Source organism: Trachinotus anak, unplaced genomic scaffold, assembly GCF_046630095.1.
Source record: "Trachinotus anak isolate AG129_WGS33_773 ecotype Australia unplaced genomic scaffold, CSIRO_AGI_Tana_v1 ptg000039l, whole genome shotgun sequence".
NCBI lineage: Eukaryota > Metazoa > Chordata > Actinopteri > Carangiformes > Carangidae > Trachinotus > Trachinotus anak.
Genome location: NW_027273890.1, coordinates 2,222,504 through 2,233,275, shown reverse-complemented (window position 1 = coordinate 2,233,275; position 10,772 = coordinate 2,222,504). Strand labels below are relative to the sequence as shown.

The 10,772-nt window shown below is 45.2% G+C and overlaps 1 protein-coding gene across 1 annotated transcript in view; it reads left to right on the top strand.

The window, feature by feature from the left end:
* tgfbr2l (transforming growth factor beta receptor-like) overlaps positions 1 to 10,772 on the top strand; it is a 13,210-nt gene continuing 2,438 nt past the window's right edge. Inside the window, exons 1-4 of the mRNA XM_071472500.1 lie at positions 1 to 662; positions 7,349 to 7,505; positions 9,515 to 9,726; positions 9,847 to 10,601. Coding sequence (XP_071328601.1) covers positions 608 to 662; positions 7,349 to 7,505; positions 9,515 to 9,726; positions 9,847 to 10,601 — 1,179 coding nt within the window. The 5' untranslated portion in view covers positions 1 to 607. The remainder of the gene's footprint in view (positions 663 to 7,348; positions 7,506 to 9,514; positions 9,727 to 9,846; positions 10,602 to 10,772) is intronic.

Below are 10,772 nucleotides of genomic sequence, written 5' to 3'. Positions count from 1 at the left end.
GTCAACCCACCTGGAGTCTTCACGCCTCCCGTGTATCTACTTTTCCTCGATACACACCAGATTCCACAGAAAAAAGTCTTAAGTTATAGAAAACCACCTCCATCTGCCCCCAGATTTCGTGGCTTCCTCCCTGGCCCATCCCCCAACCTTCAGTTCAGTCCAGCTTTGATCACTTTCCTCCAGTGCTCAGGAGCTGTCAAGAATTATTTTCCCAATTGCATTTAATTAAGTTTATTGGTGGTTTGGGGGATTAAGACATTGTATTTGTTAAGATTGTATTTAGGCCTTTTCGTAAATTATTTCATAAGTTCACGTTATTATCCAGTCAGTGAATGATATGGGCCCACAGTTTCCCTGCCATCCTTATTTCTTTGTCTTCAAAATAACATTATTGATCCCAAAGAAGAAACACCCTGCAGTAATGGGTGCTGTGCATTAACTGAGCAGAGCAGCAGCCGTGCTGACAGCGGCAGCAGCAGCGGTGGGCGGTGCTAAACCACATCTGGATGAAAAACATCTGGATTTCTCTCTCTGCATACATGACCGGCCGAGCGGCGGACGGACGGACCGAGCGCCCCTGTGTTTCTCCGGCTGACTTTGCCCGCAGATGATGGCTCGGTGCTGGACGCTGTGGACCGGGATCCTCGTCCTCTTGGCCGCTTGTGAGTGCTGCCTGATCTCCGGGCTTCTCTCTTTTCCTCGGAACTGTTTGCGGAGGTTTGGAGGGAGGGAGTGTTGAGATCCTCTGTTCAACAGTCCTACAGTATGAAAACAACAGTTTAAGGTCTGTTAAAGTGCAAGTATTCTTGAACAGTATCAGTACTTTAACTACAGCTGATAGTACTTGTGTACGTGTACTTCATGAAGGACTTTTACTTGTAATGAAGTACTCGTACAGTGTACTTGTAAAGGATCAAGTTCTTCCTCCTCCTCTCTGGTGACACATTAAAGTGCTGAGACTCCATCATTGTTTTTTGTTTGGAGAGTTGGTTCAGGTCTTTAACACTGGACCTGGACCAGGACCTGGACCAGGACCTGGACCTGGAGTCCAGATCTGACCTCACTGTGACATCTTCACATATTTACCCAGAATGCTCAGATCAGTCGGAGGTCAGAGGATCAGCAGGGTTATAACGTTATATCAACAGTTCATCCTCAGGGGAACATGAACAGTCCACTCAAAAGTTGTTGAGGTGTTTCAGTCTGGACCCACACACACACACACACACACACACACACACACACACACACACACACACACACACACACACACACACACACCAGAGGAACAAAACATGTTTCTGAAAATTAACAAGTAACTACTAGACACAATGACCACAGAGAGACACAAAACAACACAAACAAACACAGAACAACCACAGAGACACTAAACAAAAACAAAGAGACACAAAATGATGACAAAGAGACACACAACAACCGCAGAGACACACAATAATCACAAAGAGACAGAAAACAACACAAACAGACACAAACAGACCATGAACAACCTCAAAGAGACACAAGATGACCACAAACAGACACGGAACAACCACAAAGAGAAACTATATAATCACAAAGACGCACAAAACAACACAAATAGACACTACACAACCATAAAGAGACACTGAGCAACACAAACTCAACCACAAACAGACACAGTGTCTCTTTCAGTCTGGCTGTGCTCCTGTACAGAGGGGGTGGGGGCCGTTTGCAGGTCCCAACCCAGGGGCCTTCTGTCTCATGGGTCAGGTTTAGACCCGAGAACGGCCGGACCGGATACGGACACATGGAGGAGAAGAAAACCAGCACCAGCCTGTAGCAGCTCGTAGGTTCTCCATCTCAGTAAAGACAGACCAGTATTGGGTCCACGGCCGGACGGGGAAGGGAATCAGCCTTGGACTGATCCACTGGGACCAGCCACACGCATGACACTGATGGAGCCAGTAAAGACACTGATGGAGCAGGTAAAACCTTTTCGCCGACTGGAAACAAGACCCATCCGATTTTACTGAGCAGAATTTGGACCCGACCCAACTCAGGTCTCCGGTGCTGACCTGTGAGGACCCCCCCTCCCCACCCCCCCACCCGGTCCCTCCTGTAATCTGAGGATTTATGTGAGAGTTTGTTCAGACGTTTATGTTCCCTTCAGGAGGAACTCTACTGACTTTGCTGATCCTCTGACTTTTCCTCTGATGTTCCCATCAGCCCCAGCTGCACTTTGTGTTTACTGCTAATTAACAAATGTTAACACGCTAACATGCTAAGCTAAGATGGTAAACAGGGTGAAAATAATGCCAAGGTCACATCATGTCATTTAAACCAGCTAAGTGGGAACAAAATGGTGACTTGTGTCCTGAGTCTGATGTGATGACTTCAGCTCATTTCGTAGGAGCCATGCACTTTGGTTGGCTCTGGTTTCATTTTGATACCAAACTGCTGCAAATATATAACACAAGAGAAGCTAATTTAGGCTAGCTCTAAATAAGATGTGTTTTCATGTTCTAGAGAAGGGTGATTTTAGAGTGGAGTGTACTGAACTGACAGAGAGGAAAAAGCAGCCTATTATATCACATCTAACAAAGAGCGAGTGTATGTGAAATGTCTTATGAATAGGCACACACACACACACACACACACACACACACACACACACACACACACACACACACTGGGGTCTTGGTGTTGTCTTAAGATGTTGGAGAAGAGACAGACTGGCACTGAAAGAAAGTGTGGGTGTGAGCATTTCATTTGTGCTAATGGGGACAATGAGGTGACGTGAGGATGGCCTGATGACTCTCTCTCTCTCTCACACACACACACACACACACACATCTCCATCATCATTAATGGAGCTGAGGATGTGGTCTGCTGTAGAGGCTCAGTGACTCCAGACTGTGGCGCAGTAAAATCCCTCTCTGTGTCTTCGTGGAGGTTCTGGTGGAGCAGCCCGGTGAAGCACTGACCTGGACCCGACCTCACTGACTGTTCATCACTTCAGTGCATAAAGAGTTTCTGAGGAGGGGGGGCAAAAAACTTTCAGAGCTAGCTTAGCTTGGTCACTAACGGGACCGTGTGTAACCCATGTCTCAGTTATACCAGTTAAATGAAAGTGCATTGTGACCAGTGCTGCCAGATTCAGCACAAAACACCTTAAGTAGTAAACTTTAGGTTTAATTTCTCCTCAGCTAAGGGTGTTGCACTGAATCTCTTAAAGCTTTTCCTAAGTTAAGAAAAAAGTTAAGTAATTTACAGCAGTGATAGAGAGTTTACAGCAGTAAAATTCTACTGTTTCCATGGAGACCATTTGTTTGTTGCCATTAGATACCTGTTGTTACTTTTGGGAAGCCGGTAACATCAAACACATCAAACAATCAAAACAATAACAAAAGATGGAGTTGGGTGATGTCATGAAGCAGCGTGGGATCATGGGAGTTGTAGTCGTCAGCTTCTCCTGGTCTGGATCCTTCAGTGTCAGAGGTTCAGGAGGTTTTGACCTGGAGCTGAATCCTCCACAGAGTCTCCTCCTCTCCACAACAGAAACAGAGCAGCTGATTAGAACCAGTAAAAACACTGAGTCAAACACTTTCACATTTAAAGTCAGTGACACAGGACGTCTCTGATTGGCTGGAGCTGAGCTGTCTAACATTTTCTCAGCTTGTTTCTGTGATAACTTCAGATCCAGACGTCCAACGACTACAATCCTTCATCCGGTTCAGATACAGAGCTGAAAACCTCCAAGGTGGAAAAAGTGAATCGTAAAATGTGACTTGAGTTTCTGACAAACCCAACACTGACACACGCACATACAAGATATGACATCATTGACATGCAACCAATGAAATGGAGCGTTACCATGATTAAAATCACTCACTCTGGTTTGAGTGCACTGCTATCTCGTCCTGTTCTGACAGAACTTCACATTGTTCATCAGATGGTCAGAGAGTTAAAACACACAGCTGATCTGTGGACATGAAACAGCTCCACCACACAACACCAGAAAGATCATGTGACATAAAACCATAGCGCGATCATTAATAACAGTTAAGACAAACTCAGAGGTACCTTTAGTTTTTTTCCCTAGTTTGGTCACTTTGGTCTTTTGTTTAACAGTTTAACTGACTTTAAGTGATTCCTTAAGTATCAGACTAAGGACTGAACATTTTCAGGAAACCTTAAGGAGAAGTTTTAGGGTGTTTTGTGTGACACATTAAGGACTTTAATACTTCATACACGTCGTGCTGTAGCCGTCCCTACCCGTCGCTGCTTAAAGTCCCTATTATTTTTATTTTAAGAAAACTTCAGACTTCAAGGAAAATCTTAACTTAAGGTGTTTTAAACCGAATCTTTGGAACAGATAGCCATGGATTCAGGGAGCTGTGCTGTGGGCTACAGCTTGGCCCCTGTTTTTACTCTCTATTCGTTCACATTCATGAAAGTCGTGTAGTATGTTGTTTTAGCTCCAGGTCCTGTTGGATTAATGGATCAGTTTTACCCTTTTTACATCAAAACTAGTTCACAGGACCAGTGAAGAGAGGTGATTCACTCCACAGACACAGAACTGCAGGGAGCGACATCATCACATGTAGTTACAGACACACACAGACGGACTCAGATTCAAACAGACTGCATACTGGCAAAATGACTAATCTTAGAACTGAGATTAAGTCTATCTGATCACCTGATTACTCAGCGACCAATCGACGACCTGGCTCTCCGACGATGGTTGTGTTTCTGTCAGGTCAGAGATTCTGGTCGTGTGAGCTGATCTCAGATCTGATTTCACACGTTATAAACTGCAGTCAGCTTGTTGTGGTGTTGGAGGAGTGTTTCACATGTTGTGGTTGAGCTGTGATATAAAACTGAACTTTACTGCAGAACGTCTGACTGGTTCCTACGTTGACTTGTTCAGGCTGACGCTGCCTTGAGGTTGCGGTCGTCTTGTTTGAAAAAACTTGATTGTAACTGTTGCTGGACGGTGAACAAACCAGTCAGAGGTTCAGTGTTTGTGCAGCTTCAGAGGTGTTTTTTTGTTACCTTTGGACAGAGCCAGGCTAGCTGTTTCCCCCTGTTTCCAGTCTTTATGCTAAGCTAAGCTAACTGGCTGCTGTGGCCACACAGACATGACAGTGGCGTCAGTCTGATCATGTGACTCAGCATGAAACATGTTTCCTGACATGAGCAGCACAAAGCTGCTAGTGTGTGTGTGTGTGTGTGTGTGTGTGTGTGTGTGGTGATCTTAAATCTTCTGGTGTGTGTGTGTGTGTGTGTGTGGTTCTCATAGCGAGGGCCTCCTCCTCCGAGCAGCGTGGAGTGCTTAGATTTCCCATGAGCCTTTGAGGGTGGAGTGTTGGATACTAACTTGGCTCTGAAAGTAGCTCACTTCTGGCTTCAATTTATTCTTGGAGACACACACACACACACACACACACACACACACACACACACACAGTGTTACAGTCATCTAAACAGACTCACTGCCAGATGCACACAAAAACATACACAACTGTTACACACATGTAGAGACTCTATTGTCTCTCTCTCTCTTTCTCTCTCTCTCTCACACACACACACACACGCACACACACACACACAGTGCTGATTTTAATTACACTGAGCATTTTGCTTCTCCAGCTCTTTCAGTTTTCTTCTTCCTTTGTCTTCAGCTCTGTTTGGAAAAAACATCTGGATCAGCTTCTACTGTGTGTGTGTGTGTGTGTGTGTGTGTGTGTGTGTGTGAGAGAGAGAGAGAGAGAGAGAGAGAGAGAGAGAGAGAGAGAGACACAGAGTTAATGAAGTGTTGTGAGTTTATGTGTACAATCCCGTATGTGTGTATAAAGTATATATAATTATGTGTTATTGTGAAATTCAGTGCATCTTTATGCAGATATGCATGCAACACTGGGATTTGTGTGTGTGTGTGTTTCTTTGTGTCATCTGGGTATGATCACTGGAGTTGCTCTGATGTGGCCGATCACACACACACATACACACACACACACAAGTAAAGTACACGTACATATATTCTCATGCTCTGCAGACAAATACACACAACATAGACACACACTTTACAAATACTGAAGCATACAACAACACACACAATAACAAAGAGGAGTGTTGTGTTTTGTGTTGTGTGCTGCATCACACTCGGAGAGGCTGCACACAAACAGTTTTTAGCTAATGAGCTTCAGAGGGACACACCCATATCCTGCTGCATGTGAGGCTGAACGTGGCAGAGCAGATGTTGTCTTCACCCCGGCACCACGTCCTCACAGACCTGTAAAGGTTCTGTAAACCACACTTTAAACACAACACAGCAGCAAACAACTGCTTTCTATGTAAAGATAAAGAGGAGTCGTGGCGTCCTGAGCAGAGAGCGAAGCCACACCCCCTCTGGTGCGTGTTCGTGCATGTGAGTCCCTCCTGTTAAACTATTGGCCCTCCTCAGGTGTTTGTCTTGGTGTGAGATGATGGTGGTGTAGTGGGATCTACAGAACCTTTAACACACACACACACACACACACACACACACACACACACACACACACACTGTCGCATTCATTTGTTATTGTTTTGATGAAGATGATACTGGGAAGTAAAGTTAAAGGCAACTTCTTGTTGCCATTGACTTTCTCTGTGATCAGTGATTTAAAATCAGTCAGTACAGTCAGAGTGTAGGGTCGGTCTCAGGTCTCGGGACTGATACATCATTTATCGACTGATTGAAGCTAAATGCAGTTAAACCTGCTTTTATAAGAAGCAAGAAATTAAAGTAATGGAGTGAAAGATGGATTGAAGTGTGAGTGTACCTAGAAATACAGATTACAGGAAGCAATACCACGACTGTGATTGGCTGTTACATCTGCAGAAGGAGGTTTCTTTAAAGAGACAAAAATCTTACGTATTCCACCAAAACCAAAATACATCGTTCATCATTTCCCTCCTGAGCGACACTTAAACACTTTCTCTGATCCGAAGCTGTTGCAAACCATCTCCTGACCTGAAACTGGTGTCGTGCTGCAGTGCTTGTCCAGTTAAAACTAAAAATAGACATTAATAAGAATGATACTGAAGTTGCTGTGATAGTGGGGTTTGGGGGTGGGGGGCTGCTTGGTTCTGCTTGCCTGTCTATAAAAGTTACCTCACACCACTAATGTTAATGGGCAGGTTCAGGAACAAAGATGAGCTGGTTAAAGTCAGGGAGACGTGATGGTTTGGGACCTTCACTGTCATAGTTAAAGAAATCAGCTGGAAGCAAACATCAGTCTCCTCTCTTTAAAGTCTGATGCTGTTGTTTCTCAGTTTCTTATCCACCATGTCTAAGCACACCTGCCTCTCTTTTCCCCTGCAGGTCTTCCAGTTGTCGTTCAGTCTCTCAGCCACCTGAGCTTCAACCTCTGTAGGTGGTGTGAGGGATCCAGTCCCGTGTGTAAAGACAGCGTCTGCATGAGTAACTGCAACTTTTCCTCCTTCTGCACCGTCATCGAGGAGATCTGCATCGCCATATGGTGAGAAGACTCTTATGTTGTATTACGTTCATATGATGCTTTTGTCCAAAGTGGCTTTAAATAAGACCGTTCAGAACATGTGGGAGTAGGAGCGAGAGATCATCCCAACCAGGGCCTGTGTCTGACGAAGAACACATTAAGTGCTTAGATTTTATTTTATTTTTTCCTTTTATAGAAACAACATGTAAGTGAGAGCCTGTTTGTGTTGTGAAAGGCTTTTGCTGTGTTTGTTTGTGAGGTATACACAACCACTCTGGGTCTGTTTTCAAGAACCCAACCAGTTAAAATAATAACAACGAACGGTCATGAATAATAGAAACAACATAAGCTGCTCCTGTCACATGGGAATCGAACACCGCTCTCCTCTCCGTCATATTCATCCATCCACCCCAACCTCCTCCCGACGTGGACTTTGTCGCTCTATAAACTACGTCACCGCACTTTTCCCTTTGCTCCTGTCGTCATTACTGCAACCACTAGATGTCTCCTATCAACAGAACCGGACTATGGGTCATAGTAACCTGCTGACAGACAGGGGGAGTCTCTGAGAAGCTGCTAACATCCACACCGCCGCTGACTTTAAGCTTTTATAAGACTTTAGATATTATTAAAAGCTCTTATCATGAGCTCTAGATCTCAGTTTTCTAGATCCTTGTCTGGTGAGGCACCAGTTTGAGCTTTACCTGGCTGATGTATGGAGACTCCATCAGCTTTACTTCAGGCTTCTTGTACAAACTGAATCATTTGGTATGTAGGAACAATGAGGAAAGTTTCTCATCCTAAAGAGAAACTGGGCAAGAAACTGTTCTCCACTTGTCTTTAGTTTGGCTCTGTGCTAATGATCCAGTGTGTCATCCACTCTGTCTCTGTCTTGTTCTTGTTAAATAAAAGAGACTGAATAAAAAAAAAACCCAATATGTCCTGAAGCCTTTAGCGTCCCATAAAAAATGCTGGAGTATTGACAAAGTACACCACAGTACAGCTAAGCTACTTCAATATGTTGTTGATCAGCATTATGAAACATCCTGAAGTGGTTTCTCTCAACCCGCTACTGTTGCAGAAAGAAAACATTTTTCTTCTGGGGTTGTTTTTCACGTCAGGGCTGAAGCATGATGACCCTCTGGAGCTTCAGACCCCCACACACTCCACCGCCATCGATTTCTGCAGGATTGGAAAGTTTCTGCTGATTCGTGCTTTTGTTTGGATAACAGTACTAGGCTGGGATCCCCCTCACTGCACCCCTCTCATTTCCTGTTCACGTCAGCTGGCCCGACCCTCCCAGCTTTCTGCAGGAAACCAGTGATAAGGGAGAAGTGGCAGAGAAGAGAAGAGAAGAGAAGAGAAAAAACAGCAGCTTATTCAGGTCAAAGTTGACAGGGATCATTGGGGAGCTGCTCAGACTGTCTGTGGACAGAGGCGGTAACATGCTATTTGTATGTGCTGGGAGTGAACTAAACAATAAGAGGTCTTTAGATCCAAGATTTAAATTCAAAAATCATCCTAAGGCTATAGCCCCTTTCAGACCTGCTCCCCTTTACTTTAAAGCTCCATCCAGTCTAAAGGCAGATGTCCATGTGTTTGTGATTATAAAGCAGGTCTAGGTTCTATATTAATACTGTGAAACTATCAAAGCCTCAGTCCACAGAGAAATGCACACAGCCTGTATTCAGAAACTGAGCCTTAAAACCAGCTGTCAGGACTCCTGAAACTTTGTGATGTCACAACAAAGCAGTCACCGCCCTCAGCCACGCTCCAAGCCCCGCCCACTTGGACCCACAATCCAAACTTGTAGGATTTGGTTTCTCTGAGTGTTTCCCTGAAATCTGCTCTATTTTTATTGGATCATTCAGAAGACAGTCAATCAGAAGAGAGGCTCAGATCCTCTCTTCTGATTGGCTGACTGACCTGTTGTTACTAGAACTCCAGAGAGAAGCCTGAGAGAGGAGATGTAAAACTTAAATATCATGTGTTATAATATAAATGTGTTTGCACTTTCCTCTGCTCTTCAGGAGGAAGACCAATGACACAATGACGGTGCACACGATGTGTCATCATCCCAGTCTGCCACTAGAGGGCGTGGACCCCGGCCTGCTGCTGAACTTCACCTCCAGAGAGTGTCACATGGTTCCACAGCCTGCGGAAGACGGCGCAATGATGGTCTGTGGCTGCCAGGGAGAACATGAATGTAACGACAAACTCATCTTCAACAAAGGAGCAAATGGTGAGAGAAGGAACAGCTGGATAGATAGATAAATATATGGATGGACAGATTGATGGATAGATAAATGAATGGACAGAGGATGAATGTATAGATGTAAGTATTTTCTCTCTATTACTCCAGGTTTCTTCAAGCTGCAGAGTAAAGATGTGATCCCAGTGGTGGTGGTTAGTTTGGTGCCTCCTGTTCTGGTGGCCATAGTCGCCACTGCTGCCTTCTACTTCTACCGCTTACACCACTCTGACAAACCTGGCCCTCCTGCACGCCCTGACTGGCCCACCAAACGCACCCCAGAACTCTACCAGGCTTTGGACCTGCAAAGTGGAGGCCGGGGGGCTGGGGTGGAAGGTAGGGGAGGAGGTCTGATGGGTCCTGGATCTCACAGGGAGGAGTCTAATGCCAAGGTTTCATCTCTCAACAATGATATCATCAGTGACATCACAGGTTGGCATGGCCAACTGGCTGAACCACTCCCCATCAAACTGGAGGTCCTAGTGGGGAAGGGGCGCTTTGCTGAAGTGTGGAGGGCACGCCTGCTGCAGGGTGAGAATGGTGGAGTTAACACTCATGAAACTGTGGCGGTGAAGGTGTTCCCCGCCGTAGAGTACGCCTCGTGGAGAAATGAGTGCTCCATCTTCTCAGACCCCAAACTGGAGCATGACAATGTGGTTCAGTTCCTGGCTGCAGAAGAGAGGGGTCCGCCCGGTCATGCCCTCAGAAAGTACTGGCTGGTTTTGGCCTATCACAGCCTTGGGAACCTGCAGGACTTCCTCACTGCAAACATACTGAGCTGGGAGGAACTTGTTACCATGGCAGGCAGCATTGCTAAAGGGTTAGCTCATCTCCACAGTGACACAACACCCAGCGGTGTACCGAAGGTAAACCCAGGGTACAATATCTTTGCTGATCTTGATTATCTCATTATTTCAACAGTCTTACCTTCCACGTGTTCCTTTTATCCCAGCCACACATTATTACACATCTGGCTCCCAGATATATACATATTTGCTGCTGTCACTTTTACTTTGCCCTTTGTAGATTTGAGCAGC